This window comes from Geotrypetes seraphini, chromosome 19 (assembly GCF_902459505.1).
Source record: "Geotrypetes seraphini chromosome 19, aGeoSer1.1, whole genome shotgun sequence".
In the NCBI taxonomy this organism is placed as follows: Eukaryota; Metazoa; Chordata; class Amphibia; order Gymnophiona; family Dermophiidae; genus Geotrypetes; species Geotrypetes seraphini.
In genome coordinates this window covers 32,701,098-32,719,176 of record NC_047102.1, presented here as the reverse complement: position 1 = coordinate 32,719,176, position 18,079 = coordinate 32,701,098, and the positions used below count along the sequence as shown (strand labels likewise).

General features: G+C 45.1%; 3 protein-coding genes across 5 annotated transcripts in view; all 3 read left to right on the top strand.

The window, feature by feature from the left end:
• LOC117352124 (mucin-2-like) overlaps window positions 1-3,329 on the top strand; it is an 87,251-nt gene extending 83,922 nt beyond the window's left edge. The window contains exons 20-21 of the mRNA XM_033928268.1: window positions 642-668; window positions 3,167-3,329. Coding sequence (XP_033784159.1) covers window positions 642-668; window positions 3,167-3,174 — 35 coding nt within the window. The 3' untranslated portion in view covers window positions 3,175-3,329. The remainder of the gene's footprint in view (window positions 1-641; window positions 669-3,166) is intronic.
• LOC117352133 overlaps window positions 1-18,079 on the top strand; it is a 1,164,809-nt gene that overhangs the window by 788,013 nt on the left and 358,717 nt on the right. The gene's annotated exons all lie outside the window — the stretch shown is intronic.
• CHID1 (chitinase domain containing 1) overlaps window positions 15,684-18,079 on the top strand; it is a 218,371-nt gene continuing 215,975 nt past the window's right edge. Inside the window, exon 1 of one of the 3 annotated variants that reach the window (XR_004537584.1) lies at window positions 15,684-15,855. The gene's annotated coding sequence lies outside the window, so the exon portion shown is untranslated. The remainder of the gene's footprint in view (window positions 15,856-18,079) is intronic. The other 2 variants (XR_004537585.1, XM_033928275.1) reach the window with 2 other exon arrangements.

Sequence of the window (18,079 nt, the reverse complement as noted above, 5' to 3'; positions counted from 1 at the left end):
ACTGGGGGGAGGGGGTTGGGTAGGTGGGCGAGGGTTTGGGAGGGCCAGGAATTAATAGTCTAAGATAGGGTTTCACTGGGGTTCATAATAATCCAGGGTCCTGTGTGTTATAATGTTCCTCTGGGTTATTCCTCTGTTGGGCTTGCCGAAGAGTTATTTATTTTTTGTAGTCATGGTATAATCTCTTTAATGTTCACATCTATTGAGGTTGTGGGGAGTGGGGGGGGGTAGGGATGTTTTTATATTATGTACTATTGTATTTTCATTCTTGCAATGTCAATATTTCTGTATTATTCTGTCTTCTGATGTTACAAATTTGCTATTGGTGATTATATTTGGGTTTTTTTTTTTTTTTTTTGCATCAATAAAAAATTGTTTGATTGTAAAAAAAAATAAAAGTGCCAAAACCTTTTGAAGATCCCTTGTATTTCATCCAATTTGTATAGAATTATACAGTATTAAGTGTTGCATGTATTATTTGTCCTCCTGGAGACTTTTATTTAAAATATAACTAAATTAATGTTGAGGTTTTGCTTCACAAGCCCAATTGTTACTGGCTGAGAACCTCTGTACAGAATGCTTTATTTTTTACCCTTTATTTGTTAATACTGTATCTCAATGTTTTGTTTTTTTCTCCACAGAAATTGAAGCCATGTCAGATAACAGAGGTAATAATTTAATAATAAACAGACCCTAAAGAAATGCTTTATTGTAGGATGATATCCATCTTTGCATCATCTAGGTTACCATCTTTGATGAAACCTCTAATGCTAACCCTAGGGTGTTGCAACCTAATTCAGATGATGTTAATGGTGGCCTCTTGCCCAGGTGTGAACTGGGCACTTCTTCACATATCATGGATAATACTTTCTTCATATTATATCTTTCAAAATTACTTTAATTGATCTATTGTAAATTTGCTGAGAACTTTGATGTTTGATTTTTAAATACTGTTATCTGCCTAGATGTATTTTTTTTTTCATATTGTTATCCACCTAGAATCTGATTAGAGATTAGAGTGGGCTTTTCAGAATAGAATACAATTTTGAATAAAGAAGTATGGTCACCATACTAGTTCATTTATGGCGCGAAGCCCTTTAAATCTCTATGGGCTTTGGGGCCGTCTTTGTAAAAGAGGCCGTTAGGAGTCCTTTTATTAAGCTGTAGTTAAAAAAGTAGCCTTAGCATGCCCTTATGCAGGTCTTTCCTATGCGCTAAAGCCATTCTTACTGAAGCCATTTTATTTCATTCTTTCCAACATTACTTTTGTCTGAAAGCATAAAAATCAAACACAGAAACCAGAGAAATGAAAATGGAAAGCTTCTTTGGGGAAAGAGGAAAGGCATTCAGTTGCTTTTGATATTTTTTCTGGAATGTACCAATATGTCTACCCTAGTTAGTCACCAACACACATATTTATAAACTGACATTAAAACAAAATAAATCATTCAAAGTTTTGTAAGTCGTGCAGTTGTGAACACGGATGTTACAAAGCTTATGTTCCTTTAAATCTGAAAACCGAGGTACTAGTTTTAATAGGCACTATCTAAACTTTACAGTTTGAGTGTTTAAATAAAACAAATCATTTTAGACGAATTGAGTGTTTGACATTAATGTATTAATACTCTGTGCACTCATACATACGTCTTATACCTGTAGAATATGGACAGCTCAATACTAGAGAATGACACGGTGACGGTTTACCCGCGGCCACCGCATTTAAGCCGCGGGTCACCGCCGAAAACGGGGAAGAAAACTAGCAGTCGCTGCGGTGACGGGGACAAGGCCATTCACCGACCGCGGAAACGGTGAACAGGTTTGTCCCCGCGGGCCAATGTACCCCCTTCTAGGAACCGCTATTTACCTGTGTTTCACCGTGCTCCTCATTTGTCAGATCAACCCTTCCTGCCAATCGCAGCAGAAGGGTACCCAACCCCTCCTGCCGGTCCTCCCAATGGCCTCCCCTAAGATCGCCGGCAGGAGGGTACCCAACCCCTCCTGCTGGACCCCCCCCCAACGAACCCTCCCACCCCGGAACCCCCTTAGTCTTACTTTCCAAGTTGGACCGGACAGCTCCTCGCTCGTCTGGCCAGCAGGCCTGCCTCCGTCCAAATGAGGCGGACCCGCCCCTCCCCTCCCCTGCCTAACCCACAGGATCCTAGGGCCTGATTGGCCCAAGCACCTAAGGCCCCTCCTATAGCGGGAGTGGCTTTAGGTGCCTAGACCAATCAGGCCCTAGGATCCTGTGGGTTGGGCAGGGTAGGGGCGGGCCCGCCTCATTTGGACGGAGGCAAGCCTGCTGGCCATACGTGTGAGGAGCCGTCCGGTCCAACTTGGAAAGTAAGACTAAGGGGGTTCCGGGGTGGGAGGGATCGTTGGGGGGGGGTCCAGCAGGAGGGGTTGGGTACCCTCCTGCCGGCGATCTTAGGGGAGGCCATTGGGAGGACCGGCAGGAGGGGTTGGGTACCCTTCTGCTGCGATTGTCGGGAGGGCCGTTGGGGGGGTCTACAGGAGGGGTTGGGTGCCCTCCTGCTGTGATCGCTGGGGGGAGGGGAGACTTGCAGCCGTAGTAGCGGTCACTATGCTAATCACGGCAGCATTTAAAGTACATGTCGTGTTTGTTTTTGCATTGCTAGCCCCAGGGGTGGTGGAAGATTAGTGATTGAAAAACTGTATGAAAAATAACTATTTTAAATTTAGTGATCAAAATGTGTCAGTTTTGAGAATTTTTATTAATTAATTTTTTCTCTGCGTGTTTTGTTTTTGTATAGTTATTAACTAATATTTAACTAAGTTTTAAAGTTTTAAAGAATGTTTCCTTTATACGTAAATAAAGAAAAGTGAATGGGATTGCAGTGGCGGTGACGGGGCGGTGAATGGGGTGGCAGTGGCGGTGACGGGGCGGTGAAGAGGATGGTGAGACGGGGACGGGGCGGTGACGGGGATGGTGAGACGGGGACGGGGCGGTGACGGGGATGGTGAGACGGGGACGGGGCGGTGACGGGGACCAATTTTTTCACCGTGTTATTCTCTACTCAATACTAATATAACCAGCACTGTGGTGTTCTGGGTGTTCACGGAAATAGGATGTTCACCATGCTATGAAGTAAGATCTCAGTGGATTCACATAAGCTTTTCTTTTCTTTTTTTTTACTATTCTTGCTAGAGATATGAGCCAGCATTCAGAGAAGAACACTCCAGGGTCATTACCTCTGTTCTGCAGCCATTCCACATATCGCAGGACCAGATACGTCCCTTACTGTGACAGATGCCCAGCAGCAGAATTAATTTCCTGTTGAAGAAGATTGTTTTCACATATCAGTGTTCCCTGCACCTGAGTGTAAATGTTTTCTCTTCTATATGAATACTTATGTTAATAAACAATTCATCTCCACCTTACTTTGTGATCTATAAGAAATGGTGCCCAGTGACTAAGTTAGTGTCCAGCAGCCATTTGCGCAGTGGTACAGATTCTATAAATTGCGCTCAGAAATAGGCATTAAAAAAAAATCAGTGCCAAGAGTGATTCTACAACCACGCTTAGCGCCAATTCCTATGCCCAAATGTACATTTACTGAAATTAGGGATAAATGCTGGCACCCAAGTTGAGCGCACTGAGCTAGTATCCTATAACTGTGTGCAACTTTTCAGAATGCCCCTGGCACGTCCAAGACCATGTCCCTTTTTGAGCTGCATGCTATGGGAGTTAAGTGAGCTGCCATGTAGAATAACATGCAGCCAGACGGGCGCTCAGATTCTAATGGCTGCCAATTAACTTCAATAAATCACTGTTAGCAATCAGTTATTACTGGTTAAACAGCTTGTCAGCCAATTAATTAATGAGCGCACCCAAATTTAGGCATGCGGAGGAATACGTGCAAATTAGTCACTGAGGGTCTGTGTGTGCATGCTAACATTTATATGATTAATTTTCCATGTGCAAATGGAAATAGTGAAGAGTATGCGTACTGTAAAATTAATCAGATGAGGAGATCACCTGAAGCCCATATAGGGGGTAATTCTATATAAAATCTCTTAAAAGGTAGCATCAGGATGATGCTCGCTAAGTGTGGATTCTATAATTGCTATTGCCCTTATAGAATAGAGCACAAGTTCACATTATGTGCCTAATTTGAGGCATAGGCACTTACGCTAGCTCAATGGCTGGTGTAATTCTGACATCTAACCGGTATACATAGTAACATAAGAGATGACGGCAGATAAAGACCCGAATGGTCCATCCAGTCTGCCCAACCTGATTCAATTTACATTTTTTAATTTTTTCTTCTTAGCTATTTCTGGGCAAGAAACCAAAGCTTTACCCTGTACTGTGCTTGGGTTCCAACTGCCAAAATCTCCGTTAAAACCTACTCCAGCCCATCTACACCCTCCCAGCCATTGAAGCCCTCCCCAGCTCATCCTCCCCCAAATTAAGTTTCAAGTTTATTAGGATTTTTATATACCGCCTATCAAGGTTATCTAAGCGGTTTTTACAATCAGATACTCAAGCATATACATATACATATACAGACACAGACCGTGCAATTCTGCCTAGTACTGGCCTTAGTTCAATATTTTCTATTATTTTCTCATTCTAGATCCTCTGTGTTCATCCCACGCTTCTTTGAGCTCAGTCACAGTTTTACTCTTCACCACCTCTCTCGGGAATGCATTCCAGGCATCCACCACCCTCTCCGTAAAGTAGAATTTCCTAATATTGCTCTTGAATCTACAACCCCTCAACCTCAAATTATGTCCTCTGGTTTTACCATTTTTCTTTCTCTGGAAAAGATTTTGTTCTACGTTAATACCCTTCAAGTATTTGAACATCTGAATCATATCTCCCCTGTCTCTCCTTTCCTCTAGGGTATACATATTCAGGGCTTCCAGTCTCTCCTCATACGTCTTCTGGCGCAAGCTTCCTGTCATTTTTGTCGCCCTCCTCTGGACCGCTTCAAGTCTTCTTATGTCCTTCGCCAGATACGGTCTCCAAAACTGAACACTATACTCCAGGTGGGGCCTTACCAATGATCTGTACAGGGGCCTCAACACCTTCTTCCTTTTACTGGCTACGCCTCTCTTTATACAGCCCAGCATCCTTCTGGCAGCAGCCACCACCTTGTCACACTGTTTTTTCACCTTTTAGACCTTCGGACACTATAACCCCAAGGTCCCTCTCCCCGTCCGTGCATATCAGCTTCTCTCCTCCCAGCATATACGGCTCCTTCCGATTATTAATCCCCAAATGCAATACTCTGCATTTCTTTGCATTGAATTTTAGTTGCCAGGCATTAGACCAGGGGTGTCCAACCTGTGGCCCGAGGGCCGCATGCGGCCCAGTGAAGTAATTTGTGTGGCCCCGGTCGAGGGCGATGCAGTGTTTTCCTCTGCCGCCCCTGGGTGTTTACCATTTTGCCTTCTCCCTCCTCTGTCTTGCTGCAGCGTTTGCGCATTTGTGCGGCCCCAGAAACATTTTTTTCGGACAATGCGGCCCAGGGAAGCCAAAAGGTTGGACACCCCTGCATTAGACCATTCCTCTAACTTTTGCAGATCCTTTTTCATATTTTCCACTCCCTCTTCGGTGTCTACTCAGTTACAAATCTTGGTATCATCTGCAAAAAGGCACACTGTTCCTTCTAACCTTTCAGCAATGTCACCTTTCCTTCCTGCGAGCGACTTTCATTAATCACCACCCTCTGGCGTCTGTCCGACAGCCAGTTTCTGACCCAGTTCACCACTTTGGGTCCTAACTTCAGCCCTTCAAGTTTGTTCAACAGCCTCCTATGAGGAACTGTATCAAAGGCTTTGCTGAAATCCAAGTAAATTACATCTAGCATATGTCCTCGATCCAGCTCTCTGGTCACCCAATCAAAAAATTCAATCAGGTTCGTTTGGCACGATTTACCTTTTGTAAAGCCATGTTTCCTCGGATCCTGTAACCCATTAGATTCAAGGAAGTACACTATCCTTTCTTTCAGCAACACTTCCATTATTTTTCCAACAACCGAAGTGAGGCTCACCGGCCTGTAGTTTCCTGCTTCATCCCTGTGACCACTTTTATGAATAGGGACCACATCCGCTCTCCTCCAATCCCCAGGAATCACTCCCGTCTCCAGAGATTTGTTGAACAAGTCTTTAATAGGACTCGCCAGAACCTCTCTGAGCTCCCTTAGTATCCTGGGATGGATCCCGTCTGGTCCCATCACTTTGTCCACCTTCAGTTTTTCAAGTTGCTCATAAACACCTTCCTCTGTGAACGGCGCAGAATCTACTCCATTTTCTCATGTAACTTTGCCAGACAATCTCGGTCCTTCTCCAGGATTTTCTTCTGTGAACACAGAACAGAAGTATTTGTTTAGCACATTTGCTTTTTCCTCATCACTCTCCACATATCGGTTCCCAGCATCTTTTAGTTTAGCAATTCCATTTTTCATCTTCCTCCTTTCACTAATATATCTGAAAAAATTGATGTCTCCCTTTTTTACATTTTTAGCCATTTGTTCTTCCGCCTGTGCTTTCGCCAGACGTATCTCTCTCTTGGCTTCTTTCAGTTTCATCCTGTAAGTTCTGCATTTGCTGGCCACCAGTGAACATATAACTTGCTTGAATGCCACTCTGGTTATGCTTATTCTGTAAAGAATATCAAAGAAATAGTCAGAACATTCTAGATAGGTTAAAAAAAAAATTACAAAACCCAATTCTGAAATAGATCTGCTTCCATTTAATTCAAGAATTTTACAAAACTCCGGACACAAATAGGATATGTTTTTTGCTTTAAAGTTAAACAAAATCTGGTTATATTACAAAGCTTTATTTCCAAAGTTGGCAGACCAGAATTTTTTAAATAAAATATTTATTTTTTCATACATTCACAATTTGATATACTGTAACGACTAGCAGAACTAAGCATACTCCTGTCGGAATTCTGCACAACACAGAATCCCCCCTTTTCAGCACAGAATCTTGGATGGCGTCAACTATCGGCAGTGGCGTAGCAAGGGTAGGAGGCTCTTAGGTTAGTGGCGCAACCCCCGCTCCTTCCCTGCCCTCCCTTCTCCCAGTACCTCTTTAAATCTTAGTCAATGCGAGCAGCTTCTCCTGCCTGCTACTCTCACCAGCATTGGCTTTCCCCTCTTACGGCATTTCCAGGCCCTGCAACCAGGAAATGATTTCAGAGGGGAGCCAGGCTGGAGAAGTTACTCACGCTGGTGAAGATTTAAAGAGGTATGGGGAAGGGAGGGCACAATCATGGCATGGGGGTGAGGGGGGTGCTGGTGGTAAAGAGGTGCCGGCGCCCCCACCAAGATGGCACCAGGGAGGGATGATTCCTCCCTTACTATGCCACAGGTTTTTGGGTCATGGTATTAGCAGCGATTCTCACATGCTGCCTGCTGCTAACCCAGAAGTCTATCTGCAGCAGAGGGGAGACTTCCAGGTTAGCGGCAGAGAGCATGTGAGAATCGCTGAAGTTGCTGACATGGGGAAGGAAGGGGAGGGGTGAGAGGAAGGAAAGATGCTGGCATGGGGGAGGGGTGAGAGGAAGGAAAGATGCTGGCACAAGGGGAGGGGTGGGAGCCATGCATGCTGAGGGGAGAGGGTGAAATGTTGCAATGATAATGGAGGGGATGAAGGGCAAAATGGTGCATGGAGAGGGACAGAGAGGTTTGACCCAGAGCACAAGGCAGGGGGGGGAAGAGAGAGAGGGTGGGAAAAGGAAAAAAATCAGAAATGTTGGATATGGAAGAAGAAGTGAGAGAATGCTGCCTGGGGGGAGGAATGCAAGGGAGGGATAGATAGAGGTGTTGGACATGGGGGTGGATGAGAGGGAGATAGAGATACACAGGAGATGGAGGGGAAAAGGAGGGAAATGTTTGATCTAGGAGCAAAATGGAGTGATGGAGAGATGCCTGGCAATGGGAGTGAAGGAAGAGAGTGGGAGAAACTCTGGACCATGGGGGAGAGTGTAGGAGGGAAGAGAAAAGAGAGAGGGAGATGTCAGGCTACTAGGGTGGGGAAGGAAGGAAGAGGGAGCATATGCTGGATTATAAGGGTGGAAGAAGGAACACACAGAGAATGGTAGAACCCAGAGAGGGTTGCAAGGAAACGGATGAGAGGATAGCTATAAGAGGGTAGAAATATGGTTATGTGGGGTACATTGAAGATGAAATGGAATGGAGGGCTGAGGAAGGAATGAGATGGGGAATGGGAGAGAAGATGGAAATTTGACAGGTAGCTGAAAAGTGAAAAAGAGGAGAAGGGTAAGAAAGAGGCAGAAAATAGCTTCAAAGGAATGATCAATATGTTGGATGCAGGTATAGTGAGGGATTAGATAGGAGACAGTAGAAAAGACTAATGGATGGCAGCCACTTGAAGGAGAATCAGCAGATGACAGGAAAGCAGAAAAAAAGAAACGAACCACCATGATGGAAAAATAACAATTCTATTTTGTGTTTATAATATTATATTTCTTTTCTTTTAACTTTCCTGAGGACTGGACTGATACTATTATTATTACAGTATTAACATGTGCCCCAGTCTAATGGGTGATGTGCAAAGTCCCTGAAATGGAACGATTATGCATTTATTTAATAAAACTAGGTGAAATGTCTCTTAGTTTTAAATAACTGAACACAGAAATTAATTTAAAGAAATTTTAAATTTAAGTTTTGTAAACATATTTCATATCATCCAATTAGACCTGTCCACACCAATGGGCAAACAGAAGTACAGAATCTGAACTTTTCTAGTGGCATCACCAGTATGAGGGTTGGCTCCTGCTGGAAGCTTTTAGTATTTCTCTGCCTCTACCAGCTGGTAAGATTAGTTTGGTGCTATATAGTAGGTAGGTCTGATCCCCTGGGAGAGGGTTCATAGCCTGAAGGTTTGAACCATGGTCCTTTACCCAGCAGAGCTAGGAGTACTGCTCAGCTTCCTGCCCCTACTGAAGTCTATGGACACTAGCTCGCTGGACTAGCTAGCGTGGGGCCTCAGCTGGTATGGGAAAGAGGTTCATCAAATCAGTCACATTGGTGATAGTAATATGGAGGTGGTTGTGGCACAGCTTAATAAACTGCCCTTTCAGCGCTGTCTTTTCTTTGAGGAAAACTTTGAGAAATTGATTAAGGTGAAGCCTCAGCACCTGTCGGCATCAGCTTGTCCTGGGCCTGGCAAATCATGGCCTTGAGACTGGGGTAGGTCAGGGCCTGCCAGGAAACTCCCAACTCCATCCCCCCCCCACCCCCACACACTCCATCTTGCTTTTTCCTGACAAGAAAAATTGGTTAGAACAGCTTTAGGAGATAGATCTTTTGGCTACAAATGGTTTTTAAAAATGAGACAAAAGAACATTTGCAATGAAGTAGAAGCCATGCTAAGGTCTATCTATTTTTAAGCTTTTGCAAATGAAGTTATGTATGCAATCTATATATTTTTGTCATGTGCTTTCTTTGCTTTCAAGAATGAGCTGTTTGGAGCACTGTTTAGTCAGAAAAAAGGGTAGCTTTTTAGCAAGAAAACTAAAGCAATGTTTTTCATATGCTGTGCTTCAGTTAATGGATCTTTTCCTCTACTTAGCAAATAGCATTGTTGTTTATCCACAAAAATAGGTTTTGCTTACAATGTATCTGTTTTGATGTGCCCCGTTTATGTGGTGCCCTATTAAATGTATTACAAGCTTAAAAAAGCAAAAATAAATCCCAGAGAGCTATTTAGCAGATCCCATCAAGAACGTCCAAAGAGTGCCTAAGTTCCGTCCATAGAACTCAGATCTATTTGAAGCCCAAACTAAGCTCAAAAGTAGACCTGGTTTTCATTCGCCTATAATATAGTCATCATATGGACGCCCTAGGTCGCTCAGTGTTATGTAAATGAATTAAAGGATGCCCAAATGGAGTCATTGCCCAAACCACGCCCACACCTATTGAGTTAGGCGCAAGTTTTAAATATGGGTGTCTATGAAATTGCGGCTGCCTCTACGTCCTTTGGACGCCTACGTACTAATTATCGCTTGTTAAGATCCTTCATTGACTCATTAACCACTTAGAGTGGGCGCCTAAAGAACTCCTAACGTTAGGCATGACTTAGGCACCCTTTATAGAATCAGGGCCTTAGTTGGGAAGAGGTTTGATAGGTCAGGTGCAGGAAGGGATGTTTGTACGCATTATGTGAAAGTTTCTTGGAGTCAAAGTTTCTGCCTTCAATTTCTGTGGTGAAGTAACTTTTATTGGTTGCAGCTACTTGGTATTTGTATGCATTAATTGGTATCTTCCAAATTACTCTGGTTTGGGGAAATACTTTTCTTCCACTGTCTTTCTAGTCATCGGCAGGCTTGTTTTTCTGTTTTTAGGGATTCAGTGTACCTTGGTGCATGTTTGGTGGCTCAGAGGGACAATGGAATCTAAAACGTGAGAGATGGAAGTGGTCCAATGATCAGCTATATCAGTAGGATATTGTTTTGGTGGATGCAATCTGTAACTAGACCACAACAGAGCAGGGTTGATCTTACCTCTGGTAAGGAATTTTTTTTCTGGTGATGTTCTTGGAGGTGTTTCCTATGTAGAGGTTTATAGTGAAGGAAAACAAGTAATGGTCAGTCCAGGAACTGAAGACCAGTTGGCTAAAGAGAGAATGTGCAGATTATTGACCGTTATGAAGTCTAATGCTTGTCTTTCTCATGTGTAGGACCTGATGAGAGTAAGGTAAGGTGGCTGCTAGTGGTAAGTTTGTCTCCTAGGTTTACAATTACAGCGCAGTATATGCCGAATAAAAATAATGAAACTAAGATGCTAGAGCACTGCTATAAGGAGAAAAGTTTGCATCCCTGACAGCTGACCTTTAGCATCTTATAACTGAAGTTAATCCATAGCAAAGTAATTATTTAACTAAAATTGCCTTTTCTAGTGCCTTGTCACTGTTAAAACTTTTATTTGCATGTATGTTTTAGGTTACCAGAATTATCAGGCAAAGCTGATTGTTTATGGTCCTTGGGGACATTTTAAATCACTCTGTACTAAATGGACAGAGCAGTGTATGCTGCTTTATACATCTTGATAATGAATGCCTTTAGAAAATTTCCATTTAAATAACATGCTGTGCACAGTGGGGGTGTGAGGAGCAGTGGGCCAGGATCTTCATTTTTCTCTGCTTGCTGTCTTGCTCATGCACGATATTCATTTCTTGCAATGGGCCTCAAACTTTAAGTTAACCAGAAAAATAAGTAGATATTCTGCGTTCTTTTTTGCAGCTTCCCAACTCTGAACTAAAATGCTCCTCACATTACATGCAGCAGGATCCCTCCAGAAATGTAAATCCCTTCTAAAACCTGGCTTTTTGAGCTCGCTTTTTCTGTATAGTTTTGTCTCTGAATTGTTTCATGGGGTTCTCCATTCTCCTGTGAGTTCAGTTTGACTGAATGCTCTTGTAAGCTGATTCTTTCCTATCACGCAAATGGAGTTCTTGTCTGTGTATTGATTTTGTTATTAGTCTATGAACTGCTTCTACAGTATTCCCCCGCAATTCCTGTAGCCCTGCGAATTAAAAAAAACCGTGAATAGTGTAAACTCACCTACATCACCCGCATCATTCCCTTCTCTGGGGTCTCGACCTCTTCCGAGGTTGCTTCCTGTTTCCGGCAAGGCAGGACAGCTATTGTACTTACGCGACTTTTTGCTAGAAGGGAAGAGAGAGGAGCTGTGCTCACTTCAGAGTGCACACCGGCTGAGGGCAGCTGGTACCTGTGACTGAGCGCGTTGTAGGTTGTGAAAAAACCTGCAAATTCGCAGGGGGTATACTGTATGTTCATGGAGTTCCTTTTATCAAGATGGGAGAGATACAGATTGAGATAATAAAAATAAAGTTATTTATATACCGCTTATATCCTAAGCAGTTTATTGTACATCGAATAGTAACCAGATATTCTTTTATTTTCTCTGTCGGTCCTGGGGGGCTCACAATCTATGGTAGCTGGGGCAATGGAGAGTAAAATGACTTGCCCAGGGTCAAAAGGAGCAGCACTAGAATTGAACTGGCAACAAAGGGCTTTTTTTTTTAACATTACCCCCACTTCTGTTTTAATAAAGACAAGTTAAGCATTTAGCTGATGGGGATTGAGCATCCCTGCCAGTAAAGGTAAGATTAGGGGTGCAGCTGGGTTGGGTGGGTAGGAAATTCACCCCCTCCCCATTGGAATGCCGACTATATCTTGTCACACCTGAGTCACAAAACCTGCAACTATGGTATGTGATCTCTAATACAGGCCCACAGCCATGCTTTGTGTTTGTTTTTTTTAAATAAACTACACAGGTATACAACAGCTCCAAACAAATGAAGACTGCAGGGACATCTACAGGCAAACAAACATGCTTCTGTTAGCATATAATAATCAATCTGGGGAGTTAATAAATAACTTCTGTGATGAAAATACCATCAACTACTCACAGAATTTTAAATATATAAAGAAAAGTAAAGTGCTCAGCCCCTTTATCCAAGCCACTAAACTGTGGTTGCCATTGGGATAAGGTGACCATACCTCCTGTTTTGAACGGGACAATCCCTTTTTCAGATCCCCTGTCCCGTTGTCCCCACTCACAGCTTCAGGACGCCAAAATGTCCCATTTTCAGAGAGGGCGTCCCGAAGCTGTGAGTGGGGACAATGGGACAGGGGATCGCAGCTTGAATTCGGCAGCGGCAACATCATCGCTCGGGCCCCGCTGACCCTCCTATCTCTCCCCCCCAAGCGAACCCTTCCGACCCTCTCAGTGGGATGACCGAGCAGCAAATCTCCCTCCAGTAGCGTCGGCAGCCGCAGCACCCTAAACAGGCTGCCTCGCGGCTTTCTCTGCTTCACCGGCCTGTTAAGCGTGCTGCGGCTGCCGATGCTACTGGAGGGAGATTTGCTGCTCGGTCATCTCACTGGGAGGGTCGGAAGGGTTCGCTTGGAAGGGAGAGATAGGAGGGTCAGCGGGAGTTCGGCTGGGAGGGGGGAGAAGCGGTCTGCCTCGGTGCTCCAAGACCTGGCGCCATTACCTTCTTCGGGCAGCAGCAGCATTTACAATTTGCTGCTGTTGCTGGCTTCAGGCCTTCCTCTCTGCTGGGTCTTACCTACTTCCTGTTTTCATGAAGACAGGACCCGACAGAGAGGAAGGCCTGAAGCCGACAACAGCAGTGAATTGTGAATGCTGCTGCTGCCGGATGAAGTTCAGGACACCAGGCCTTGGGTGACAGAAGGAGGAAAGGGAGCAGAGGGGGAGGGAATTGGAGAGAGTGTTTCTGTACCCAACTGGAGGGAGAAGGAAGATGAGGGAGGGAATGAAAGGAGATGCCAGGGCTTGGAGGGAAGAAGAGACACCAGGGCATGGAGGGAAGGGGGAAGGTATGCCAGACCAAGGGAAAAGGAAGGGGGAAAGGAAGGAGGAGATATCAGAGCATGGAGGGGGAGGGAGAGATGGAAGAAAAGGAAAGGAGAGAGATGCCTGGAATCAGGGAAGGGATGATGCCTGACCATGGGGTGGGAAGGAAAGAAAGGAGAAGAGAGAGATGCCAGAGCATAGAGAGAGAAAAACGGAGAGGTGACAGAGCTGAAATCAATCATGTACAAATGAGAGAAGGGGCACGGGATAGATAGTTTATGGAAGGAGCATAGAAAGAGGGAAGATGCCATATGGAAGAGAGAGAGAGAGAAAGAGGGTGGACACTGGATGGAAAGAGCACAGAGGGCAGTGAATGGAAGGGGCGAGATAGAGGGTGAACAGTAGATGGAAAGGGTAGAGAGAGGGAAACAGACACTGAATGGAAGTGTGGGGTAGAGGAGGGATAGCCGCTGAATGGAAGTGTGAGGGACAGGGGGAGCAGGTGCTGGAAGGAAGTGGGGAAGAGAAAAAAAAAAAGGGCACATGCAGGATTGAGGGTAGAGGATAGAGTTAGTTACTGGAAAGGGTGAGGGAAAGAGGTGGCAAGGTAGACACAGTGAAAGAGGGAAATTGAGGACTGAATAGTAAAAAGGAATTTAGACAGAGGCAGAAAATAAATTGAGAAGGAAGACCAGGGAAGAACAGGAGGAAGGGAGCGGAGAGAGAGATGCCAGAGCAGGGGGGAAGGAGAGGAGATAGATATGAGACCTGGGAGGAGGAAAAGAGGTAGGAGACAGATACTAGATCTGAGGGGAAAAAATCTGCTGGGATCTGCTGGGATGGAAAGAGGGAGGAAGGAAAGGAGAGAAAGAGGCAGAGAAAGGGGTGGGGGGGTTGTAAGCACATTAGAAAGACTACAGAGAAAAAGGCTTGGACGAAAGGGGAAAGATATGAGGCAGATGCAGGACTATGGGAGGTTCAAACAGAGGGGGAAAGAGAGGGAGACCTGGAACAAAGGCAGAAAGGAGAACTGACACTGAATCTGGGGAGGGTAACAGAGGGAAAAGAGAGAGAGACCTGGACCCAAAGGGGATGGGGCTGGATTGTGAAAGAAATGTTGAATGCAAAAGAAAGAAAGATTGGATGCACAGTCAGAAGGAAGTGCAACCAGAGACTCATGAAATCACCAGACAACAAAGGTAGGAAAAATGATTTTATTATCAAATTAGGGATCAAAATGTGTCTGTTTTGAGAATTTATATCTGCTGTCTATATTTTGCACTATACAGTGGTACCTCGGTTTACGAGTGAACCGGTTTGCGAGTGTTTTGCAAGACGAGCAAAACATTTGCAAAATCGGCGCCTTGGAAACTGAGCGTGGCTCGATTTATGAGTGCCCCCCCCCCCACGTGATCCGGCACCCTCCCCCCGCGATCCGGCACCCCCTAGATGCGATTGGGCACCCCTCCGCCGCGATCGGGCACCCCCTGCTGTTTCTTACCATCATTTGGGCACCGGCACGTTCTGAACGTGAACTCGCAGGCCTTGAGCATGTGCAGATGCTCAAGGCCCAGCAGAAGAGGAGGCTGATCTTTGGGCACCGGCACCAAGCACAGGACATGCCGGTGCCCAGATGACGGTAAGAAGCGGCGGGGGGGTGCCCAATTGTGTCAGGGGGAGTGCCGAATCGTGGGGGGGGAGGATGCCAGATCGCGGGGAGGGGGGCCTTCGGGGGGAGCAATGTCAGTTTTCGTGGGGGGGGGGAACATATTAAAGCGAGTTTCCATTATTTCCTATGGGGAAACTCGCTTTGATAAACGAACATTTTGGATTACGAGCATGCTTCTGGAACGGATTATGCTCATAATCCAAGGTACCACTGTATTTGTCTATTTTTCTATAGTTACTGAGATGACATTGCATATTTTAAAATAATCTGCCTTGACATCTTTGAAAAAACCCTGAAACTGGTAAATGATAATTAACATTTTCTCTGGGTACAGTGTGCTTTGTGGTTTGTTTTAAATATTTTATGTTTACTATTATGAATTAATAAGATATGAAAATGAATGGAAGAAATTGGGGGCGGGGCTAGGGCGGGACTGAATATTAATAGACGTCCCATTATAAATGGTGACATTAGATTGGGACCATCGTTGCTTTGTAAAGGCACATCTAAAAGCCACTTTCGCACTAGATTCTGCCTTATTGCTTAAGGGCACAGGACGGAGCAACGACAGTTAATGGGGAGAACGCAGACGGGCACGTGCAAGGCAGGAGAGCGCGGATAGGTTGGTCGAAGGCACAGAGGCACGCGCAGCGACCCCGCCCTCAACGCTCTCCCGCCTTCTTCAACCGCCTCCCTCGCCCGTTCACCTTTCGGCTCCGGAGTCCCGCCCCCGTCTGATGCAACGCTCGCGCCCCGGGAAGCGGCGCTGGAGGGGGGCGGGACGCCGGCGAGAGAAAACGGAGGGGCCGGGCTCGAGCGACCGGAAAGCTAAGTTTAAAGGTAGGACGTGGCGCCGGCCTTTGAGCATGGTAAGAGTGCAGGCGGCCATGCAGAGAGCCACAGCTGCTGGTCACCTTGCAATTAGGGCCAGGTGCAGGTTCAGCCCCTGGACCCCTCACTTCTACCACTATTATGTCTATAGCGCTAGCAGGTGTAAATAATGCACACTATTTGGTTTTAGTTGCATGTTTATTTTTTTTTTCCCAAGTATTTGTTTACAGTCCTTCAATATAATCTCCCTGCTTTGCAGTGACCGAGTCCCAACGTCTGGGAAGCTTCATTATTCCACCCAAGACACCGTTTTTGTTCAGTTGCCGCACAAAATACTTCACAGGGCCGCAGGTTGGACACCCCTGGGCTAGAAGTTCCACATAAACTAAGACAAAAAGTTCAAAAAGTGTCACTGTTGGACAAACTGTCAGGTGCAGCAAAGGGAGAATACTACAGTCCACGTGCGGGCACCAGCCCAGCCCCCCACACCATCATCGAGTCTTCACGTGTACAGTGTGAATGAGTGAAAACATAGTGTAATCACACTTACGGTCTCTTTTACAAAGCCGAAGCCCTTTAAATCTCTATGGGATTCAGGGCCATTAGTGCAGAGCAGTTGCTAGCATGGATTTGTAAAAGAGGCCGTTAATAATTAACAAAAATTATATACAGTATATATATGCACTCATCAAAGCTGCGCCAACACAGTCAGTGAAACAGGAATACTGCACAAGCATAAAAGAAAAAAATCACTCATCTCAATAGGAGCTCCATAACTACCAGGCCAACCAGAGACGCTTAAAGGCAAAAAGCCGAAAGAAAGGCTGCAGGTAGATCAGAGACCGCTCAAAAAACAAATTGGTTCAACTGAGCTTCAGTTTCAGATAAACATCCTTTTTCAGGAACCCTTGAATTTTGAGAGCTCTCTCCTCTTACTATTCTTTCCATTGAATCTTCCTGGTCAGGTGGGAATCCCACACCTTATGATAAAATGGCAAAATGTGACAGTGAATTGACATCAATTTAGACATAAGCTGAAGGGAGTCCAAACGAGCTTGAACCCCCCACGGAGACCCGGGACACTCCTTTGTTTCCAACGGGCTGCAATTTCAAGGTGCGCTGCTGTAAACAAATGCAGAGCAAAAATATGCTCCGTTCTGGGAAAAATCTGGAATCGGGGCATTTAATAGGCAGCAGGCCATCAATAAGGGACAATGTTTTCTCACAATGTCAACCATGAACTGACCCACTGCTTGGCAATAGCTCTTCGCGCCAGGACAACTCCACCACACATGGCAAAAGTTACCCCGGAGCCCACATCCACACCAACGAAGTGCAGATCCCGAAGGATAAATCTGACTAAGCCTGACTGGGGTATAATTCCAACGTAGTAGAGTTTATATCCGTTTTCAACGAAAGCATAAAAGACCAAGGTAGCAAACAAAAATTTATACACAGCGCTCCAAGAAGAGTGAGAAGGCGTGGTCCCTAAAGCTACCTCCCATTGCTTCCAATAAAGGTCTGAGGGCGAAACACGAGCCAGCCAAGCCTGGTATAAGCGGGAAATCCAACTCCGACCAGTTCCTGTCCGGAGATCCCTTTCCAATTTTGTATCACTCAGGCAAAGGTCCCAAAACACATGCTTATAGAGAAAAGAACGTAATTGAGTGTAATAGAAAGAATCCACTGCCAACAACCCAAACTCATCTTGTAAATACTCAAAAGAGTGCACTTGGTCCTCCAGGTGTGGAGACCACTGCTGACAAAAAGGTTCCTCACCCCCCAGAAAAAACCTTGGAGTCAAACAAATCGGCGTCTGACTAAAATATAGTCACTCAATGCCGATAGGCGCCCAGGGCAACTTCTACAAAGAGATCGTGGGTAAACATTTCTGCACTATTTGTATCCAAGGCCTATCTAAATAAGAACCCCAAGTAGCAATTTCCTGCAATCGGGCAGCCTGGTAATAACCCCCAAAATTGGGCAGCCCTCAATAGTTTGGGCCGATACAAGATAGCTCGACGTACCTGCGGGTTTTTTAAAAATTCAAAATGAAAGCAAACACCTTTCTGTTAAGTCGGCGAAAAAAAAGAATCCGGCAACGAAATAGGAAGAGACATAAACTGATAGTGCAAGTGCAGGAGAAGCATCATTGTCACTGCCGCTATGTGACCGGTCCAGCTCAGAGTAAGTCCCTCCCAACCCTCGAGCTCTTTATACAAATTACCTAAAA